The 23734-nt window shown below is 51.7% G+C and overlaps 2 protein-coding genes across 2 annotated transcripts; both read left to right on the top strand.

Moving 5' to 3' along the window:
- Positions 1-15022: 15022 nt before the first annotated feature.
- Positions 15023-16187, top strand: LOC136450382 (chlorophyll a-b binding protein 2, chloroplastic-like). Its single transcript, XM_066450786.1, has 2 exons — positions 15023-15607; positions 15732-16187. The coding sequence occupies exons 1-2, from the start codon at positions 15110-15112 to the stop codon at positions 16035-16037; spliced, it is 804 nt and encodes a 267-aa protein (XP_066306883.1). The 5' UTR covers positions 15023-15109; the 3' UTR covers positions 16038-16187.
- A 4762-nt stretch (positions 16188-20949) lies between these two features.
- LOC136452872 (probable serine acetyltransferase 1) lies at positions 20950-22485 on the top strand. The gene has a single exon (XM_066453456.1). The coding sequence runs from the start codon at positions 21150-21152 to the stop codon at positions 22080-22082; it is 933 nt and encodes a 310-aa protein (XP_066309553.1). The 5' UTR covers positions 20950-21149; the 3' UTR covers positions 22083-22485.
- Positions 22486-23734: the final 1249 nt, after the last annotated feature.

Below are 23734 nucleotides of genomic sequence, written 5' to 3' on the forward strand. Positions count from 1 at the left end.
CTGGGTCAGCAGCCAGCCGAAGATTTTCACCCTTGGGGAGGCGAAGTCCCTCCACACAAAGGTGTACGACGGGCAAGCATGGTCACCGCGCGTTGATGCACGGTATATGGCCCCAGACAGTAGGCGGTGATTGTTGTCTTCGAAGAAGCTAGTGCGTTGATCACGGGTCTCATCCAATGTAACCTCCTGGAGGAGTTCCTCGAGGTGACTGAGCTCCGCAGCGGCTTGGGCGGTGAGCCTGTGCTGAAGGAGGTTGCGCAAGCCCATGTCCACGACGTCGCGGACAGACGTCACGCAGGCCGCAGTAGTGGCTATGCAAAGCTGGCATCTTGTCTGCAAGCGGCCCATCTAGTAGCATGAGTCTTCCTAGAAGGAGGTGTCGCGGCAGTTTCCCACAGTGACCGGTCGTTATGGCGTTGGTAGGCGGGGAGGAGGTCACGTAAGGGCGGGTCCAGTGCGTGCCGGCCATGTCGCCGCCGAGGTCCGCCAAGTCCACATGAGCAGTGACCCATCGTGCCCAGGCTGAAACCGGCGGGATGGTGGAGGCGGTGTATCATCTTGAGCAGCAGGCAGGCATTCTGGCATCTAACTGTCTGACTCCCAGCCCACCACCTCCTTGTTCGCGGCATACTCTTTCCCACGCCACCAGACACTTGGGCTCCGGAGGCATGTTCTGAGCCCGTCCACAGGAACGCACGACGTCGCGCATCAATGGCGGCGATCACCCCTGGCGGGCGGCAGCATGGCTCCCATTGCATAGGTGGGGATACCAGACAGGACCGAGTTGACAAGGACGACTCGGGCGGCTGTGCTGAGGAGCAGTGCCTGTCAGCTTGCCATGTATTTGTCCAGATCAAATTTTGACTTGTGAGCCTGTCAATCATTGCTTGATTGAGCGATGCTAAAAAAAATTATCACTCAGGAGGGCTTGTCAACTTGCAACTCTCTTTCATGATCGGGACAGGGAACATTTCCAGGTCCGCGTGTTCATGCCGTGCACAAGAAACTCTGAAAACCTCATTGAAGCTCTGGCAAACTGAAAAGATCGGTGAATTACCTTTTGTATCTGCGTTTGATTATTGTCATGTGCAGTTTGCCACGTTGCCCTATCTGTATCGGTGAATTACACCACAAGTCCACAAGTTTCAGTAATTCAGAATGAGGGCGCGCTTAAGTGACCGGAATGAGCGAAACACCGCCATATCTCTCAGTCAGCGACTGTGAAAGATGATGTCTTCTCACTTGCCAGCACCTACAGATAAGATGGATATCGCATTGGCTCCTCTTTTTTCTGGACGAAATAACCAAATCTTTACACGGACGCCTTGATGCAGCCTTAATCTGTGCGTAAGATACAAAGTTGTATACTGCTAAGCACATGGTTTTAGATATTCTCGTGGGGAATCTCAACGGTGTCATTGTGTGTTCACACACACCAGCTACTCGTGCGAATAACTAAGGTGGGGAATCTCAACGGTGTCATTGTGTGTTCACACACACCAGCTACTCGTGCGAATAAGAAAGGTGATGTTTAAATCTAGAGAGCAAAATTTAGGGATGTCACATCGGGTGTCAACAGTCAGAGTGTTACATGGGAGTGTTTAGATAGTAATAATAAAATAAATTATAGAAGTCCTCGGTAATTCGCGAGATGAATTTATCAAGCCTAACTAATCCATCGTTAGCACATGTTTACTGTAGCACCACATTGTCAAATCATGGACTAATTAGGCTTAAATTTTTTGTCTCGCAAATTAGTCACAATCTGTGCAATTAGTTAGTTTTTAGTTTATATTTAATACTTCATGTATGTGTCCAAACATCCGATGTGATAGGGAGTAAACTTTAGGGGAACTAAACGAGGCCTAAGTGTGTATATATAAAAGAGATATTCCACCCGTTCCAAATTATAAGTCGCTTTAAATTTATTGGTACATCTATTTTGCTATGCATCTAGATATAATAATATGTCTAGATACATAACAAAATGGATGAATCAAAAAATATATCAAAATGACTTATAATTTAGAAGGGGGAGTACATTCGCAATGATACAGTGTGACTTTGTCATTGCCGACTTGATGCAACATATGGCAGTCGTAGGCGGAGAAGAAGGCGAACACGGCTTTGGCATCGTCACATTGATTTTGGAACTTTACCGATTTAGGACATTTTTTACCTTGCAGCTCGCTGATTGAGGGCCTGTTTATTTCCCATCTTTTGCAAACTTTAGCACTTTTAGCCATCTTTTGGTAAAATAGATCTAAACAGCAAGGGCAAAAAAGAGCAAAACCTAGTCAGCAAAACTTTTGCTATTTGGGACTCAAGAGGCTTAAAATTGGGTAAAAAACGTCTGGGGGCGCGAGCTGGACGCCACTACCCCACACCCCCCACCCCGCTGCTCGGTACCCTATCCATTCCCCCACACTCACCTCCTGGCGCTCTCGCTCTCTCTCTCTCTCCGCGCGAACCCTAGCTCCGACCGCCGCTCTCGCTCTCTCCCGATCCACCAACCCTAGCTTCGTCCGCCGCCACCCCCAGATCCCGCTCCTCCTCCCTGGCCCCCAGATCCAGCTCCTCCTCCCCGTGTAGCTGCAGCTTGTCCTTCCCGCCGCCAGATCCAGATCCACGCGTCGTAGATGGACGGCTACAACGGTGATCGCACCAGGGACTTTCTATCGTAGCCTAATCGGTATTCCCCTATCGGCAGCTACGACACCTTCTCCGAGCAGCATCAATGCTCCCCAGATGGGCAAGGCAACACTTGATCTCAAATCCCATGGCGAAGGGTGCCCCAGAATGGCGGGCTATGTGGGCCTCCTTCGCTCCAGCCCGCAAGATGGAGGCATCGGCGGTAGCATGGTCCCCCTCCCATTCACGTCCACAGCGACAGTCGTACCCTCGGCTTACGTGCGGCTCGCAGTGGCGATGGAGGAGGCTCCACGGCCGCACGCGCCGTGTCATCATCCTACGGTGGTGGCCGTGGCCCTCCCTTACCTCCTGTGATCGTCGGCGTGCACGACTCACGTGGATCTACATCTGGCGTGCTTGCCGGATCCAGGATCCACGGTGGACGTCGACGACAGCTATTGCGGAAGACAACTTCGACATCAACCACCAGAATGATTGAAAGGTCCTAATGGCTAAAGGGGGGCGTGAATAGCCTATTAAAAATTTCTACAACAACACTTAGCAAACTGGTTAAACAAATATAAGGCGAAGCGAGTGTTGCGCTAGCCTAATAAAAAATGCAAGCCACCCACCATAATTCTAGCTTCTATAGTCTCTATCCACACAATGACTATGTTGCTACACTAAGTTAGTGTGCTCTCAAAGGCTAACTAAAGAGCCCAACTAACTAAACTAACAAGCTCTCACAACTAGTTACACTAAAGAGCTTGACAACTAGTTTGCGGTAATGTAAAGAGATAGAGCAAGATGATTATACCGCTGAGTCAAGGAATGAACCAGTCAATCACAAGAGTGAATACCAATGAATACCAATCACCTCAGAATCAAATGATGACACAATGGTTTTTACCGAGGTTCACTTGCTTGTCGGCAAGCTAGTCCTCGTTGTGGCGATTCACTCACTTGGAGGTTCACGCGTTAATTGGCATCATACGCTAAACCCTCAATAGGGTGCCGTACAACCAACACAAGATGAGGATCATACAAGCCACGAGCAATTTACTAGAGTACCTTTTGGCTCTCCGCTAGGGAAAGGTCAAGAACCCCTCACAATCACCACGATCGGAGCCAGAGACAATCAACAACCTCCGCTCAATGATCCTCGCTGCTCCAAGCCATCTAGGTGGCGGCAACCACCAAGAGTAACAAGCGAATCCCGTAGCGAAACACGAACACCAAGTGCCTCTAGATGCAAACACTCAAGCAATGCACTTGGATTCACTCCTAATCTCACAAAGATGATGAATCATTGATGGAGATGAGTTCGAGGGCTTTAGCTAAGCTCACAAGGTTGCTATGTCAATGCAAATGGCCAAGAGAGTGAGCTTGAGCCGGCCATGGGGCTTAAATAGAGAACCCCCATGAATAGAGCCGTTGACTCTCTGTTCACTGAAAATCGGGGCAGCCGGACATGTCGGTCAGATCGACCGGACACGGGACCCCAGCGTCTGGTCACGCAATGCACGTCATGTGTCTTCTGCTTCAAATGTTGATCACCCGATCTAAACAGTCATCAGTACATTTAAGTTGTGACCGGACATGCTGCTCGAAGTGACCGATGACCGAGCACCGAGGAGCGAGGAGTCCCCGGCGTCGCTGGCGATGTCCGAGCACCGAGGAGCGAGGAGTCCCCGACGTCGCTGGCGATGATCGAGCACCGAGGAGCGAGGAGTCCCCGGCGTCGCTGGCGATGTCCGAGCACCGAGGAACGAGGAGTCCTCGGCGTCGCTCGCGATGTCCGAGCACCGAGGAGCGAGGAGTCCCTGGCGATGATCGAGCATCGAGGAGCGAGGAGTCCCCGGCATTGCTGGCGATATCCGAGCACCGAAGAGCGAGGAGTCCTGAGTGTCGCTGGCGATGTCCGAGCACCAAGGAGCGAGGAGTCCCCGGCGTCGCTGGCGATGTCTGAGCACCGAGGAGCGAGGAGTCCCTGGCGTCGCTGGCGATGTCCGAGCACCGAGTAGTCCTCGGTGTAGGCGGCGATGTCCGAGCACCGAGGAGTCCCTGGCGTCGCTAGCGATGTCTGAGTACCGAGGAGTCCCCGACGTCGCTGGCGATGTCCGAGCACCGAGGAGCGTGGAGTCCCCAGCATCGCTGGCGATGTCCGAGCATCGAGGAGCGAAGAGTCCTCGGCATCGCTGGCGATGTTTGAGCGCCGAAGAGCGAGGAGTCCCCGGCGTCGCTGGCGATATCCGAGCACCGAGGAGTCCCCGACGTAGCTGGCGATATCCGTGCGGTGAAGTGTGCCCACTTAGTCCTAAAGCACGAAGAATCTGAGCGCCGAGGAGTAACCGGCGTAGCTGGTGATGAAGCAGGAGCGACGAACAGTCTGGTCAACTGGTCGGCGATGAAGTGAGCATTGAGTAGAAGCGATCGGCGAACAGTCCGATTAACTGGTCGGCGCCGAAGTCGATGATCCTAGCGGTCCGACCAGTTGATTGGTGGTGAAGTCCGAGCACCAGGTGATCTGATCACCTGGACGATGATCCTGCAATACAAATATGTAGAATGGGTAATACATGATGTACACATATATGAACTCTGGAGAATAATCAGCAATGGCGATGAAATAGCGTAAGTAGCTCGGCAATTAGTTGGTGTGAAGATGTATTTAATATAAATCGCCCGAATAGTTAGTGTGTAGCTGAGTCTCCAGCCCTAACTTGCATGTTAACCATAACGTGGAGCGCGGAGCCCGTGCATGTGTAGGAGGAACAGGCGTCGCTAAGGAGCCGTTGCTAACCACCCATAACGCAGAGGGTAGATGCTCATGCACGTGTAGGGAGGAGTCGGAGACAGGGCCGTCTCTGGAGGCGTCCGAGCATCAGCAGGACTGTTCGGGGGTTTGGAAAATCGTTTGGAGAGCAAACATGGAGAAAATACCTCGGAGAAACATTATGGTGATTAACGAAGATTGGAGAATATTTAGAAAAATATTAAAGCGTGACTTAGCTTTAGATAGAACGATTGGTCGGTGGCGTATGGCGCTATCTGGTCGACGAGAGGATGGACGTCTTCAACCTGATCAGCGAATCTGCCCATCAGGGCATGTTGGTAAGCGGTGGCGGCGCTGGTGAACCCGAAGGGTAGGGCCGTAACCCCTAGAGTTTCCCGAGCAGCCTCCGATAGATCTGGATCGGAGGGTGGTCGGTGGTGAACTAGAGTGTCTAGAGCCGATTCGGCGATGTAGAGGCAATCGGCGAGCTTCAGACCGACTCGATCGATGGATACGATCAGATCGTCATTGTTGATCTACCTCCTCAGGTAGCGAGGAAGCGGGAGGCGAGTCGTGGATGAAGGTGACCTCGGAAGCTGGTTCTGAGATTGGATCTGCTATCGCGGGGGCTGATGTAGCCAGCGATGAATCATCGTCGTGGACCAGCATGGATCTCCATGAGATTGATGACGAGAACGTGTTGTTGATTTGAGGTCCATTTGGCTCGCCATGGATCAAGTGCAGGCCCCTACCTAGCGCGCCAACTGTCGACAAAAGATGCTCGGCAGTCCATCGAAGGATATCTCATGATGGTAGATTTATCATAGAGTTGAGCGAGATCAGGAGCGAGATGGTAATACAAGCACCAAGACACAAGATTTAGAAATGTTCGGCCGTCAGTATGACGTAATACCTACATCTTGTGTTCTGATGTATTGCATTGAGATGTATGGATCTGTCCACTAAGGGACCCCTGCCTCTTCTTATATACTCTGGAGGGGTAGGGTTACAAGGAAAATATTCTATTTAGTACTATACAATAGCTTGTGGTGCACGCCGAGCAGCGCCGTGCACGTCTTGATCTTGTGGGCTGGGCCACCTCTGATGGTGTGGCCCATGTCTTGTCTTATGGATACCGGGGGTCATACCCCCATAGCTAGTCCCTGAGCCTGACAGTAGGTGACGTAGTCACGTGGTGCAAGGGTTAGAAAGTAGAAGACCAGTCGAGCAGGCAGCCAGTCCTCGGGCATAGCCTCAAGATGAGAACAAACACATTCACCGTAAGGTGAAGTATGCCCACTTAGTCCCCGAGCCTACTGGAAGGTGAAGAATGAATCTTGTAGCAGGGTCAAAGAAAAAGAAGTCTAAAAGCTTTGCCGACGTCATCCGACATGCGCGCATCAAGACCCTAGACGTGCTGCCCAAGATCAGCACCCTGATCCGAACAGCATGGAGCAGCTTGATAGCACACTGATGAGACATAGCAAGATCCAACCACCAAGGGAGCACCTAGAAGTCCCCGACGTCGCTGGCGATGTCCGAGCACCGAGGAGCGAGGAGTCCCCGACGTCGCTAGCGATGACCGAGCACCGAGGAGCGAGGAGTCCCCGCTGTCGCTGGCGATGTCCGAGCACCGAGGAGCGTGGAGTCTCGGCATCGCTGGCGATGACCGAGCACCAAGGAGCGAGGATTCCCCAGCGTCGCTAGTGATGATCGAGCACCGAGGAGCGAGGAGTCCCTGGCGTCGCTGGCGATGTTCGAGCATCGAGGAGCGAGGAGTCCCTAACGTCGCTGGCGGTGTCCGAGCACCGAGGAGCGAGGAGTCCCCGATGTCGCTGGCAATGACCGAGCACCAAGGAGCGAGGAGTCTCCGGCGTCGCTGGCGATGACCAAGCACCGAGGAGCGAGGAGTCCCCAATGTCGCTGGCGATGATCGAGCACCGAGGAGCGAGGAGTCCCCGGCGTCGCTGGCGATGTTCGAGCACCGAGGAGCGAGGAGTCCCCGACATTGCTGGTGATGTCTGAGCACCAAGGAGCGAGGAGTCCCCGACGTCGCTGGCAATGACCGAGCACCAAGGAGCGAGGAGTCTCCAGCGTCGCTGGCGATGACCGAGCATCGAGGAGTGAGGAGTCCCCGGCGTTGCTGGCGACGTCCGAGCACCAAAGAGCTAGGAGTCCCGGGTGTCGTTGGCGATGTCCAAGCACCAAGGAGTGAGGAGTCCCCGGCGTCACTGGCGATGACCGAGCATTGAGGAGCGAGGAGTCCTCGGTGTCGCTGGTGATGTCTGAGCACCTAGGAGCAAGGAGTCCCCAGCATCGCTGGCGATGTCCGAGCACCGAGAAGTGTAGGGTTGAGATGGCGGACTAGAGGGGGGTTGAATAGTCTTTTCTAAAATTAATCGTGTCGGCTAGCCAAAACAAGTGCGGAATTAAAACTATCGATCTAGCCAAGACTACACCCCTCTATCTATGTTCTCTAGCACCTTTCAAAGATACTAAACAAGCAACAAAGGTGTCGGGCTAGCTAATGCTCACCTAATCAATTCTAGGAGCAAGGTCACACAAACCTATGCCACTAGTACTTTAAGCAACAAGGGAGCTCCTACACATGCTAGTAAGCAAAAGCATAAAGCCACCTAATGCTCACTAGCAATGCTCAATAACAAGGCAACCAATGCCAAATTAGAGAGCGCAAATACTTAGCTACACAAACTAAGCAAAGTGACTAAAAAGGTTACATAAACCAAATTAGCCACGCAAGTGAGCTACTTCTATGCTACACAAGCTAACTAATTGCAAGAGCAACTACAAAAGCACAATGTATATGAAAGTAATTACAAGCTTGTGTAACGAGGATGCAAACCAACGGGAAGAACAAGGTTGACACGGTGATTTTTCTCCCGAGGTTCATGTGTTTGCCAACACGCTACGTCCCCGTTGTGTCGACCGCTCACTTGGTAGTTCGGCGGCTAATTGGCATCACCCGCCAAGCCCGCACATCGGGCACCGCAAGAACCTACCCCGAAAGTGAGGGTAGCTCAATGACACGCTCAACGAGAGTTGCTCTTCATGGCTCCCGCGGGGCGAGCACAATGCCCCTCACAATGCTCTTCTCCGGAGCACCGCACAAGCTTCTTGCGGGCTTCGACGGAGACCACCACCAAGCTGTCTAGGAGGTGGCAACCTCCAAGAGTAACAAGCACCACCGGCTTGCAACTCGATCACCTAGTGCCACTCGATACAACCTCACGATGCAATCGCACTAGAATCGCTCTCTCACACAATCGAATAATCACTATCAAGTATATGTAAGATGGAGGGCTCCCAAGCACTACTACATAAGCCACCAAGGCTCTAGTGTGCTCAGCTGCTTGCCCAAGGCCGACCATGGCTTTTATTTATAACCCCACAAACAAATAGAGCCGTTACCCTTTCACTGGGCAAAAGTCGGGACGACCAGACGCTCCGGTCCGATCGACCGTACGCTGGACCTCAGCGTCCGGTCGTGCGATGCATGCCATGTGTCCCCTTCTTCAAACACTGTTTGCCCAATCTCAACGGTCATCTGTTGACTGGACGCTGCAGCTAACACTGACCGGACGTAGGACCCTCAGCGTCTGGTCGTTTCCAGTAAGGTACCAGACATGACCGGACGCGTCCGGTCGGTCGTGATCGGATGCAACACCAGCGTCCGGTTACTTCTAGCTTCTCTGCTCTGCCTACGTCACCACACATCACCCTGACCGGATGCATACGGCCAGCGTCCGGTCACTTCCAGCGCCAGCGTCCGGTCGATGACTGTCGCCTGCCCGCTGACCACCACTACTAACCGGACGCTAGAACCCAGCGTCCGGTCCACTTTGTGAGACCCTATCTTTTCTATATAGGGTGTCGGTGGCACCATCAGACTGTCCGCACTCTACGGACGGACACTCCGCCGGTGGAGTTTCAAACCCTTCTCACCTCCATTCCATCGCCGAGTTGATCCACATCAACTCCAACTTCATCTCCTTTGGAAATGTGCCAACACCACCAAGCGTACACCGCTATGTGTATGTGTGTTAGCATTTTCACAATCATTTTTCAAAGGATTAGCCACTCAACTTGCCACACCACTCAATCCTAGCGACGATGCAAAGTTAGATCACTCGAGTGGCACTTAGATGACCGATATGCAAACAAGTTTGCCCCTCTTGATAGTACGGCCATCTATCCTAAACCCGGTCATCAACTTCTCTACACACCTATGACCGGTGAAATAAAATGCCCTAGGTTATATCTTTGCCTTACGTATTCCATTTCATCTCCTCTAATGTTGATGCAACACATGCACCAACATGATCAACAATGATATGATCCACTTCATATCATCACATGATCATATTGGTTCATCGATCTTGACTTCACTTGCTTTTTACCGTTGCCTTCGTCCATCGGCGCCAAGTCTTGCTCAAGCTTCACCGCCACGTGGTCCATCGCTCCAAAGCCTTCGACTTGCCCTTCACGCTTGCAACCGGTCCATCAAGCCAAGTCTTGTCTTGATCTTCTCCACCTTGATCACATGACTCAATGTCATGTCTCATGTGCAATGAGCTCCTTCATCATCACATGTGTGAGCTTTGCAACATCTCCAAGCCATTTTCACCTTCATGGCATATGTTGCTCACACATATGTACCTATGGAATAATTACCTGTGTATCTCACATAAACACAATTAGTCCACCTAGGTTGTCACTCAATTACTAAAACCACACAAGGACCTTTCAAGGAGTCCTCGGTGTAGGTGGCGATGTCCGAGCACCGAGGAGTCCTCGGCATCGCTGGCGATGTTCGAGTACTGAGGAGTCCCCGACGTGACTGGCGATGTCCGAGCACCGAGGAGCGAGGAGTCCCCGACGTCGCTAGCGATGTCGGAGCACCGAGGAGCGAGGAGTCCCCGGCGTCGCTGGCGTTGTCCGAGCACTGAGGAGCGAGGAGTCCCCGGCGTCACTGGCGATGTCTGAGCGCTGAAGAGCGAGGAGTCCCCGGTGTCGCTGGCGATGTCCGAGCACCGAGGAGTCCCCGGTGTAGCTAGCGATGTCCATACGGTGAAGTGTGCCCTCTTAGTCCTCGAGCACAAAGAATCCGAGCGTCGAGGAGTAACCGACGTAGCTGGCGATGAAGCAGGAGCGACGAACAGTCTGGTCAACTGGTCGGCAGCGAAGTGAGCATTGAGTAGAAGCGACCGGTGAACAGTCCAATCAACTGGTCAGCGCCGAAGTCTATGATCCTAGCGGGGCGACCAGTTGATCGGTGGTGAAGTTCGAGTACCAGGTGATCCGATCACCTGGACGATGGTCCTGCAATACAAATATGTGAACGCGTAGTACATGATGTACAAATATATGAACTCTGGAGAAAAATCAGCAATGTCGATGAAATAGCGTAAGTAGCTTGGCGATTAGTTGGTGTGAAGATGTATTTAATATAAATCACCCGAACAGTTAATGTGTAGCTGAGTCTCCAGCCCTAGCTAGCCTGTTAACCATAACGCGGAGCGCAGAGCCCGTGCACGTGTAGGAGGAACAGGCGTCGCTAAGGAGCCGCTATCGACCACCTATAACACAGAGGGCAGATGCTCATGCACGTGTAGGGAGGAGCCAGAGACAGGGCCGTCTCTAGAGACGTCCGAGCATCAACAGGACTGTTCGGGGGTTCGGAAAATCATTTGGGGAGCAAACATGGAGAAAACAGCTCGAAGAAATATCATGGCGATTAACGAAGATTGGAGAATATTTAGAAAAATATTAAAGCATGACTTATCTTTAGATAGAACGACTGGTCGGCGGCGTATGGCGCTATCTGGTCGGCGAGAGGATCGACGTCTTCAACCTGGTCGGCGAATCTGCCCGTCAGGGCATGTTGGTAAGCGACGGTGGCATTGGTGAACCCGAAGGGTAGGGCTGTAACCCCTGGAGTTTCCTGAACAGCTTCTGATAGATCTAGATCGAAGGGTGGTCGGTGCTGAACCAGAGTGTCCAGAGCCAATTCGGTGATGGAGAGGCAATCAACGAGCTTCAGACCGACCCAATCGATGGATACGATCAGATCGTCGTTGTTGATCTGCCTCCTCTGGTAGCGAGGAAGCGGGCAGCGAGTTGTTGATGAAGGTGACCTCGAAGGTGGTTCCGAGATCAGATCTGCTGTCACGGGGGCTGATGTAGCCAGCGATGAATCATCGTCGTGGACCGGCATGGATCTCCACGAGATTGATGACGAGAACGCGTTGTTGATTGGAGGTTCATCTGGCTCGCCATGGATCAAGCATAGGCCCCTACCTAGCGCACCAACTGTCAACAAAAGATGCTCGATAGTCCACCGAGGGGTATTCCACGATGGTAGATTTGTCGTAGAGGTGAGCGAGATCAGGAGCGAGATGGTAATACAAGCACCAAGACATAAGATTTAGACAGGTTCGGCCGTCAGTATGACGTAATACCTACATCCTGTGTTCTGATGTATTGCATTGAGATGTATGGATCTATCCACTAGGGGACTCCTGCCTCTCCTTATATACTCTGGAGGGGTCGGGTTACAAGGAAAATATCCTATTTGGTACTATACAATAGCTTGCAGTGCACGCCTTGATCTTATGGGCTGGGCCATCTCTGATGGTGCGGCCCATGTCTTGTCTTGTGGATATCGGGGGCCATACCCCCACACTCACTCTCTAAATCATTATTTGGAGAGTTATTTGCATAAAAATGGCTTTTTATATCTTTTGATATTCCAACAATTTTTCTATATCTCGTGCACACTCTAGAGAGCCATGCTAATGATCTATGGGGCTATTAACAATATATAGAGATGTTTAACCAATTGTAGCTATGCTGATGAGCTACTGGACTTATTATGACTGAAACATTATGAATGATGCAATATTTGCATCTTTCCTTTGGCTAAAGAACATTAGATTTTAAGCAGTGTGAGAATCAAATGGCAAGCTCCAAAGGAAATCAGGTACCACCTGCCTAGGAGGTTTTAAGTTCATGTTTTTCTTATGCTAAGGAGAGTACACTAAGATTTCGGATGAGCCCAGGAAATAAATCACAGTGTTAAAGAGGTTACATAACCCCTTTTTTATTTCTGAGATGAGTCATGGTTGCAGAATCAACATGTTCTAGTATGAAAGGAAATGATTTTTCTGAAAAACAAATTAAATTCAAGAAGAAATAATAGGGAGAATTTTATCATCAATTGCAAAAGGCAAACATTTGGGCAATTTAGAAGTATTTATATAGCACACTAATGATGATAACTGTCGGATGTATGGGCCCAGGGTACCTTCACCGTCTGTATACTCGGTGTTGTCCTCTTCCTCCACCAACCATCATTGACTTAAATCGGCAACATGCAAAAGCAAATAAACTGGGAATAATAAAAAATCGACGGATTTCAGTATCGCAGGAAAGGGGGTGGGCAGGTGAGGGGGGCAGAGAATCAATCGGCTCGGTGTGTCATGAGGGGTGAGGAAAGAAAGGGGGGGGGGCGGTGTTTCTCGCAGTTGAGTGAGGGCAACACGAGGGGTGGGGGTGGGGAAGGGGAATGGGGGTGTTTCTCGTAGCTAAGGGAGGGCAACGAGATGCTACCCCATGACAACATAGAAAAATACCAGTGAACCGGACTAGCTCTATGTCAAAGAGTGGTGGTTCGCATGGGTGGGATGGCAACGAGACCGATCTGACTCATTTGGGTTGGCACAGAGGTCACCATGCCTCAAGACAGCATCTAAGAGAAAATGAAGTAACAAGACCACAATACTTATGAAATTACCAATTTACCTTGCTATTTTTCAATTTTTTTTAGTACTTGATATATTTTTCACCATTCAGTCTCTCCTAATAAATGATATATATTCTTTTAACCATCGGTAGAAAACCTGAACTGAGTATAGTTTCTCTTCTTTGAAATAACGATTATGTAAATGAGATACGACAATAGCTAGCACTGTAAAATGAGATACTACAAACGGTCGAGAGACGGACAAGTTCCAAGTCTCTGTTGGAAAGGTCGAAAGGATGCCAAGAGCTCGGTTACTGCTTGACTGTGTGTTGTGTGTGGAATCGATCCGTCCCCTTAGTGGGGTGCCCTGCCCTCCCTTTTATAGACCAAGGGGGGAACAGGGGCTACAGATGGGAGAAAGAGGAAAAAACCAAAGGCGGAGAAGGTCCTTCGAGGGTGCCGGGTCTTCCTTTTTCCTTGAGCCTGCCCTGCTGACATGGCAGACCATGCCAGGAATAGCATGTTTCGCAGATCCTGATAGGGCCGGGCTCTGGCTTTGTTTCAGCGAGTGGTCATGTCCCATCCTCCCCCGGCGGACGGTGCGGTGTGTCAGGGCGCTGAGCCATGACTCTACAGGGAGTAGACGGGGAAATGACTATACGCATATTACTGTAGATGATGTGAGTTCTTCCTTGGATTGTTGTGGTTGTCATATGCTTGTGTTAGGATCCACGCCCGAGGGCTGATGGCGGCGCCTACAATACTGTAGGACAAAAGTCGGCGCCTACAATACTATTCGGGCTCTGCCATCCCTGAGAGGGCTTAAAGCGCCCGTCCCGTCGTATCCTGACAGTACCTTCTCGTAGGTGCGCAGGGCATGGTCCTCAGTACTGCGGTTTGACCTGAGTGTCGTGTCTTTTCTCCAGTTCATCATCATGAAGGAGTAGGGTGCAGTTGTCGGGCGAGGCGGAGCCTGCCCTCAAACGTCGGGCGAGGCGGAGACAGCCCTTCGACGTTGGGCGAGGCGGAGCCTGCCCTCAGCCATCGGGCGAGGCAAAGCCCGCCCTCGGATGTCGGGCGGGGCAGAGCCAGCCCTCAGCCGTCGGGCGAGGCGAAGCCCACCCTCGAACGTCGGGCGGGGCGGAGCCAGCCCTCAGACGTCGGGCGAGGCGGAGCCAGCCCTCAGTCGTCGGGCGAGGCGGAACCAGCCCTCAGCCGTTGGGCGAGGCGGAGTCTAGCCCTCGGGGGTCGGGCGAGGCGGGACCAATCTTCCATCGTTCGGGCAAGAAGCGTAGTAGCGTTCTTGTCTGACCGAAAGCGTCAACGTTCGATGGTTATTAGTTTCACCTCATTAGGTACCCCGATATTAGATCCCCAACAATAGTCCGTATAGATACCTAACATCGAGCCCACTGATTAAGACTACCTAGTCTAAATGCATTGTGGTTACCTATTTAGACTACCTAGTCCCTTCCTAAGCCACTAATTTGATTTGTTTATCAATAATACTATCCCTCCATACTAAATTGTATGTTATTCTAGGTTTTCTAGATTATTTAGACGTAGTAGTAAAAACAATATATTTGTCCCGTTTCAACGAAGGGATTACCCAAAAAAGCTAAACTACTTATGAACCGAAAAAAGTACTCTCTCTCTCTCTCTCTCTTCTGCTTCCCGGGTTCCAGTTGGAGAGCGCACTTGACACGTCAGCAAAGCACACGCACAGGTGGCAAGTGGCATGCATGCCAGATACGTGTTATCCAGTCAGAAATCGCAAGAGATATGCTCATCCAGGCAACGCCCGAACGGGTGAGGCTATCCTATCGTCCCGCCATTATTTAAACTCAAGTCCGGTTGCCTGCCTCCTCACCGCAGCCAGCACAAAATAGCTCACGAGCTCTAACCCAAGCACTAGCAGGAAACATCCTCCGCGATCATCAATGGCGGCATCTACCATGTCACACTCCTCCCCGGCCCTTGCCGGCAAGGCGGCAAAGAACGTCCGGCCCAGCGTGTTCGGCGAGGGCCGCATCACTATGCGCAAGACGGCCGCCAAGCCGCCTAAGCCCGCCGCCGCGTCCGGCAGCCCGTGGTACGGCCCGGACCGCGTCCTCTACCTCGGGCCATTGTCTGGTGAACCTCCGTCCTACCTCACCGGCGAGTTCCCGGGAGACTACGGCTGGGATACCGCTGGGCTGTCGGCGGACCCCGAGACGTTCGCCAAGAACAGGGAGCTGGAGGTGATCCACTGCCGGTGGGCCATGCTCGGCGCGCTTGGCTGCGTCTTCCCGGAGCTGCTTGCCCGCAACGGCGTCAAGTTCGGCGAGGCCGTCTGGTTCAAGGCCGGCGCCCAGATCTTCAGCGAGGGGGGCCTCGACTACCTGGGGAACCCCAGTCTCGTGCACGCACAGAGCATCCTTGCCATTTGGGCATGCCAGGTACAAATTAAATCAGTCCGATTCCGACCCCAACTCGCCTAAGCAGTTTGGATTTTGCTCTGATAGACTGATATTACAATGCAATGCGATTGCAAATTGCATCGCTGATCACCTGATCGACCAGGTCGTCTTGATGGGGGCCGTGGAGGGGTACAGAGTGGCCGGTGGGCCGCTCGGCGAGGTGGTCGACCCGTTGTACCCTGGTGGAAGCTTCGACCCGCTGGGGCTCGCCGACGACCCGGAGAAGTTCGCGGAGCTGAAGGTGAAGGAGATCAAGAACGGCCGCCTCGCCATGTTTTCCATGTTCGGGTTCTTTGTCCAGGCAATCGTCACCGGCAAGGGGCCACTTGAGAACCTCGCCGACCATATCGCTGACCCCGTCAGCAACAACGCCTGGGCGTACGCCACCAACTTCGTCCCCGGCAACTGATGATTCATTTCGAGGCAACCTCCGGCCGGCCAAGGAAACAGCGCGATTGTGCCAAAGACAAGCGTTGCGCACGCACCCTGTATTTGGTCGTGTCATACTGTCATTTGGTATTGTTTGATGAAACAAGGATGATGGATACTGTGAGTCTCAGCTCTGTTTCTTTAGTTTGATCGCAGTAGTATTCGGCCTGTTCGTAAACGATCGTAAATTTCTAGCCACAACATTATTTTTTTCTCATACCAAACCCGTCAGCAGTAATAATCCACGATCGTATATAATCGTTTTAGCCCCAGCCGAACAAACTGATTAAAGGAGGATTAAGGATCGCATATGCCCCCGTGGGCCGACTTTTTCCAGGCATGCTGCGCTACAGCCATTCCCAGGCCAGACCAACTGGACAAAATTGTCAGCGTTGTCGGCCCATGTAAACCTAATGGTATCCAATCTAAGAACGGACTTGCGAGCCCGGACGTCCGATCCGGACACTAGCGTCTGATGCTGTCCGCACAGGGAGCGAACGAGCGCCTAGTGCGTCGGGCTCAGGCCGCTTCCCACGCGCATTCAATGTGTAACATCCTATCTATTTTTGAAATATCTAGATACAACAGTTGTAACATACGAAAGAAGACAGATAAAACGCTTAAACAAGCATCTGAAACACTTGCGAAAACGTCTGAAAAATATTTGAAAACCATTGCAAACATGTGCAACATACAGATAAAACACTTGCAAACATACGTACGAAACACTTGAAACATATGCTTGCAACATACATGTGTATGCAACATCTAGATCTACTTTTGTAACATCTAGACAAAACAATTGCAGCATTCGTCTGGAACAGATGAATCATTTGGAACATACACTTGAAACATAGGTGTATAGCCATTACAACATGTGCAACATCCCGATCTACTTTTGCAACATCGATATACAACACTTGCAACATACCTCAAAAACATCTGAAACATTTTAGATATACTATTGCAACATACGCTTTTAGTGTAGCATCTGCTTGCTGCTTGAACGAATGGAGGCTCGTCGACGCGGAGCTCGACGCCGGCCCGAAGCTCGAAGCTGCGGAGCGGCGTGAAGGTCGCCGGTGTGGAGCTCGTTGGCGACACAACCCTCGGTAGGGGCAGAGACAGGGGCAAGCAGATGGAGCACGCCCGCGATAGGAGACACGAGTCCGGGAGGAACCTAGCGAGTGCTTAGCGCATCAGGCTCATCGTGCACGGTGCAGGCGAGCGGTGGGGGTGGGAGCGGGGGCGGCGGGGGCGAGGACAAGGTTCGTCGCATGAGCAGCGGGCGATGTGGGCGGGGACGGCGTGGGCTAGGTCCATCCAGACAGAAGGACGCCTACTACTAGATCCAAGAATATCGAATGTGCGGAGGTATCCGAACTCCGAAGAAGAAAATCATGCACTGTCCACGCAAATTAGACATGACTAGTCACATACAGCTCTACTGTCCTTTAAGGTGGCGCTCGAGCTCGAAGGCATTCCTCCGCATGCCTGGGCCGAGGACACCGCTGCCAAGATCCTGGTGCCAAGCTGCTGGTTACATGCAGTCGATCCACAATCGGCGTCCAAGGCTGATCTATCGGCGTACAACTGTACAAGCTATCTGCTTGGACATGCGAGCCACGAGCAATTCCCAAGGTCGTATGGCTCCACATCGTCGAGAATGAAGTCGTTCGTGGCTGAGTTCGTGGCGCTGCTGCCGAGAAAGCCGGCGCTAGCAGCCCGGCTGAGTTCAGACCGATCACAATGATCCACACCTTTGCGAAGCTAGTATCCAAGATACTGGTGTTGCGCTTAGCTCCGAGGCTGAACGAGATGATTGACAAGAACCAGAACGCGTTCATTCGAACACGATCCATCCACGACCGGAAAAGGAAGACGCCAATGCTGCTCTTGAAGCTTGACATCTCAAAGGCTTTCGATACCCTCTCGTGGCCGTTCCTGCTGGAGGTGCTTCAGGCGCATGGATTTGGGGAGCGATGGCGTCGATGGATTGAAGCTCTTCTGTCCACAGCAACATCCAGAATCATCCTGAACGGTCATCAAGGGCCACCGATCAGGCAACTGAGGGGGGTGCGCCAAGGAGATTCTCTGTCGCCCATGCTATTCATTATAGCAATGGATGTGCTGCATAGATTATTTCTCAAAGCATCCGCTGATGGGGTACTTAGAAAGATGCAGCCGTCTGAAATCAAGTTTCAGTGCAGTCTATACGCTGACGACGTGATACTGTTCATCCGTCCCACAACACAAGAAGCGACGGCGGTTAATTAAAGAAATACTCAACGTATTTGGAACGGCTTCTGGGCTACACGCAAACCTGCCCAAGTGCTCCATCACCCCGATCTATGGATGGGAGGAAACTTTAAACGACATCGTCTCCATCCTAGGATGCCAAGTTCAGCCCTTCCCCATAAGGTACTTGGGACTGCCGCTGAGCACGAGAGCGATCCCGAAAGCAAACTATCAATCTCTGGTGGAGCAAGTGGCAAGGAAAATACCACCCTGCCACGAAGCACTGATGGCAAGAAGCGGAAGGCTCATATGGATCAAGTCGGTCCTTCGGTCAGTCCCCATCTACGCCATGATGGCGGAAAACCTGCCGGCCTAGGCGAGAAAGGAAATCGACGCCATCTGCCGCAAATTCTTCTGGGCAGGATCCGATCAGTCCGTTCAAGGAAAATGCATGGTCGCCTGGCCGTCGGTATGCAGACCAACCGAGCTGGGAGGGATAGGAATCAGCGACTTGAAGCTCGCCGGCTACGCCCTGCAGACACGGTGGCTCTGGCTTCAAAGAACAGACGAGGACCGGGCCTGGAGCCAACTGCCGATCCGAACGTGCCCCCAAGTGCAAGCTTTTTTCAAGGCATCAACATTCATGGTGGTGGTGAATGGACAACAAACGCTGTTATGGGAAAGACCGCTAGATCAACGGTGAAGCTGTCAGTGACATCGGCCCTGCTCTTTACCCACTGGTGCCTACAAGAACTCGACGACGGCAGTCCGTAAGAGCTGGGCGGCTGAACAGGACGTGGGCACGCAGCATAACCGGCGGAATGTCAACCCAGGCCATCATTGATTATTTACATCTTTGGAACACAGTAGCCGACTTCCAGCTCTCCGATCAACATGATAAAATGGTCTGGCGCTGGACGGCCAGTGGTGAGTATACGGCCAAGTCCGCGTACAAGATGTTACATAGAGGCTCCACCCCTTTCATTGGCCACAAGCTCATCTGGAAAACGTGGGCGCCATTGAGGATCAAAATTTTCCTCTGGCTCACCTTCAAGCGTAGGCACTGGACCGGTGATAGAAGAAGGAGACATGGCCTGGATGCAAGGGACCGTTGCTACCTCTGCGATCAGGAAGAACAAACCATCGACCACATCAACGGGACTTGCCCTTTCTCTAGGGAAGTTTGGTTCTTCGTCTTGCAAGCACTAGGGAGGCAGCTACCCCAAGCATCACCGACTGCACTGTGCTGGTGGCGGAGTCTGCGTTCCTTGTTCAGTGGAGAGCGAAGGTTAGGCCTCGACTCACTGTTTGCGCTGGTCTCTTGGCTGATTTGGAAGGAGCGCAATACGCGATGCTTCCACGACGCTTCAGCGAGCGTCAGTGATCTATTGCAACTAATCAAGGCCGAAGCGGACCGCTGGATTGAGGCCGGCGCCGGAGGACTACGAGCTTTAGCGCGAGGCTAGCATACCATTTAGGGTGCTCTCTTGGTTATGTGGTTGTTATTCTTCAAAATGTAGCCGCTAGAGTTATTCTGCCGGCCGGGTTCGGCTTCTTTCTAATACAATGATGTGCACACTCGCGTATTCGAGAAAAAAATTATCCTTAAAAAAAAACACAGCTCTACTGATAGCAAGCGAAATGCACCCTACCCTGGACCACCGCTTTGCGGCTACGAGGAGCGACACGCAAGAGCTGGCGGTGCGCAACAAAAACAGAAGTTCGCTCCGTTTATATACTTGATCCCTGCGTCGTGAATTCGTGATCATCCGATTTTTTTTTTATTTTTAATACTTTTTTAAACTAATTTTAAATTTAACATTGTTTTATTTTTTTCCCCTAAAATTAACATTTTTGTCTGCGCCTATTTTCCTGGCGCGGCAAAGACGTTTCGCCGCGCTATGCACGGTGGTGCGGCGAGAGGGATGATGTGGCGATGATCAGGGCGCTGACCGGTGACGTGGCAGGGTCTACCGTATCACTGATCTTAGTGTGCCAGGTAAATATCGCCCGCGAGCCGCCCTCCCTCTGTCTGCCTTAATGCGGTGGACGACTTCCGCGTCGCGCCCTCCCGCTACTCCCAAGTGCTGTCGGCGCCCGGGCCTCCATTGCCGCCTCCCTCCCTCCTCGGCTTCGTTCAAGGTAATGACGCATTTTTTATTTTTGTTTGAATGGTGGATTGAAATATTATGAATGAGAGTTAAGGTTAGGAGAAAAATTATGTTTGGGAACTATGGGCTATGGTTTGGAGGAAGATATTAGTTTGATTTTGTTAATGTTAAGGTTAATTATTTAGTTAGAAGTATGTTTACCATGTATATTTTTGTTGCTATAAGTGTTGGTTTTATTATTTGAGTTGCAATGCAAATGATTATATTTTACATTAATTTACGTCGTTTAATTTGATTGATGTCACTGTGGCGCCAAGATCGGTGGCGCGGTAGACCCTGCCACGTCATCGGTCAGCGTCCCGGTCATCGCCACGTCATCCCTCTCGCCGCGACCATGCATGGCGCGGCACAGACGTTTCGCCGTGCTAGAGAAATAGGTACGGGCAAAAGTGTTAGTTTTGGAAAAAAAAAATAAAACAGTGTTAGATTAAAATTAGTTTGAAAAAGTGTTAAATTTTTTTTTTCATCCAACATCCGTGACCGTGCACGCTCAGGCTCCGCTTGCTTTCGGCAACTCGGGGTCGTGCTCTCCGGATGGGGCGCCCCACGTGGCTCCGCTTGGACCACTCCTGCTCTTGGGCTATATATTGCCGCTCCGCCTCCACCACGTCTGCGCTGCGCGAGCCACACGCACACCGCCCGCACACCCCACCGGCCACACAGGCACAGACGGCGACTCGAAGATGACGGCCGGCCAGCCGCTGCGCACCGAGCCAGCAGCCCAGCCACCGCGGGTGAACCACAGCACCCCGCCGGCGGCGCTCCAAGCAGACATCGTGCCGTCGTACCCGCCCCCCGAGTCGGACGGCGACGAGTCCTGGGTCTGGTCCCAGATCAAGGCCGAGGCGCGGCGCGACGCGGACGCGGAGCCGGCGCTGGCGTCCTTCCTCTACGCCACGGTGCTGTCGCACCCGTCCCTGGACCGGTCCCTCGCCTTCCACCTCGCCAACAAGCTCTGGTCCTCCACGCTGCTCCCCACGCTCCTGTACGACCTCTTCGTCGCCACGCTCGCCGCGCACCCGTCCGTCCGCGCCGCCGCCGCCGCCGACCTCGTCGCGGCGCGGTCGCGGGACCCAGCCTGCGCGGGCTTCGCGCACTGCCTCCTCAACTACAAGGGCTTCCTCGCCGTGCAGGCGCACCGCATCGCGCACGTGCTCTGGGCGCAGAGCCGCCGCGCACTGGCGCTCGCGCTCCAGTCCCGCGTCGCCGAGGTCTTCGCCGTCGACATCCACCCGGCCGCCACCGTCGGCAAGGGGATCCTGCTCGACCACGCAACGGGCGTCGTCATCGGGGAGACGGCCTTCGTGGGCAACAACGTCTCCATCCTCCACCACGTCACGCTGGGCGGCACCGGCAAGGCGGTGGGCGACCGGCACCCCAAGCTCGGCGACGGCGTGCTCATCGGCGCCGGCGCGACCATCCTCGGCAACGTCAGGATCGGCGCCGGCGCCAAGGTCGGCGCAGGGTCCGTGGTGCTCATCGACGTGCCGCCCAGGAGCACCGCCGTGGGGAACCCCGCCAGGCTGATCGGCGGGAAGAAGGGCGAGGATGTCATGCCAGGGGAGTCCATGGACCACACCTCCTTCATACAGCAGTGGTCAGACTACATCATTTGAGCTTGAGCCACCACAACCGCAAGCTGCAAGAGTGCTCGTCTTGCTACTGCTATACGCCTATTGTTGCGTTTTCTGTGTATATGTGCCTGTGTTAGTTGTAAGTTCTTGCTCCAGTGACGTGAACCGTGCTGGACATGGTCTAGGTACGTGTCTAGCTCGTCTCTGGAACCTGATGTCCAGAAAGATGTGCTGAAAGTTCGCTCTGTAATTTTCGAAGCAGATGAACAATATTACTTTTTACTCAAGCAAACAGTAGGAAAAAGGATAATTTTTGTTTCTAGATCTTTTTTTTTTTGAGGTCAACGACGGGGAGGATTAAACCCATCCCCACCTGAATTTCATTTTCACTTATTCCGTGCACAAGAAACTCTGAAACCTCATTGAAGCTCTGGCAAACTGAAAAGATCGGCGAATTACCTTTTGTATCTGTGTTTGATTATTGTCATGTGCAATTTGCCACGTTGCCCTATCTGTATCGGTGAATTACACCACAAGTCCACAAGTTTCAGTAATTCAGAATGAGGGCGCGCTGAAGTGACCGGAATGAGCGAAACACCGCCATATCTCTCAGTCAGCGACTGTGAAAGATGATGTCTTCTCACTTGCCAGCACCTACAGATAAGATGGATATCGCATTGGCTCCTCTTTTTTCTGGACGAAATAACCAAATCTTTACATGGACGCCTTGATGCAGCCTTAATCTGCGCGTAAGATACAAAGTTGTATACTGCTAAGCACATGGTTTTAGTCTTTTAGATATTCTCGTGGGGAATCTCAACGGTGTCATTGTGTGTTCACACACACCAGCTGCTCGTGCGAATAATTAAGGTGGTATTTAAATCCAGGAGTAAAGTTTAGGGATGTCACGTCGGATGTCACATCAGGGTATCATATAGGAGTGTTTGGATAGTAATAATAAAATAAATTACAGAAGTTCTCAGTAATCCACGAGACGAATTTATTAAGCATAATTAATCCGTCATTAGCACATGTTTACGGTAGCACACATTGTCAAATCATGGACTAATTAGGCTTAAAAAATTTGTCTCGCAAATTAGTCGCAACCTGTGCAATTAGTTAGTTTTTTATTCTATATTTAATACTTCATGCATGTGTCCAAACATCCGATGTGATAGGGAGGAAACTTTAGGGGGAACTAAACGAGGCCTAAGTGTGTATATATAAAAGATATATTCCACCCGTTCCAAATTATAAGTCGTTTTAACTTAATTGGTACATCTATTTTATTATGCATCTAGATATTTATTTTGCTATGCATCTAGATATAATAATATGTCTAAATACATAGCAAAATAGATGAATCAAAAAATATCAAAATGACTTATAATTTGGAAAGGGGGAGTACATTCGCGATGATACAGTGCGACTTTGTCATTGCCAACTTGATGCAACATATGGTAGTCGTAGGCGGAGAAGAAGGCGAACACGGCTTTGGCATCGTCACATTGATTTAGGAACATATGGTAAGTCGTTAGATATGCTTTAGCTGTCGGAAGCTTACAATATGCTCAAGTATGTATGTGCCCTGACTTGGTATTTGTTACCGGGTTACTTGGCAGATTCTAGAGCAATCCTGGAACAGAATAATAGAAATTGGTAAAGAAAGTCTTGCATTATTTGTAAGGAACGAA

The sequence above is a fragment of the Miscanthus floridulus genome, chromosome 5 (assembly GCF_019320115.1).
Source record: "Miscanthus floridulus cultivar M001 chromosome 5, ASM1932011v1, whole genome shotgun sequence".
NCBI classification, from domain to species: Eukaryota; Viridiplantae; Streptophyta; class Magnoliopsida; order Poales; family Poaceae; genus Miscanthus; species Miscanthus floridulus.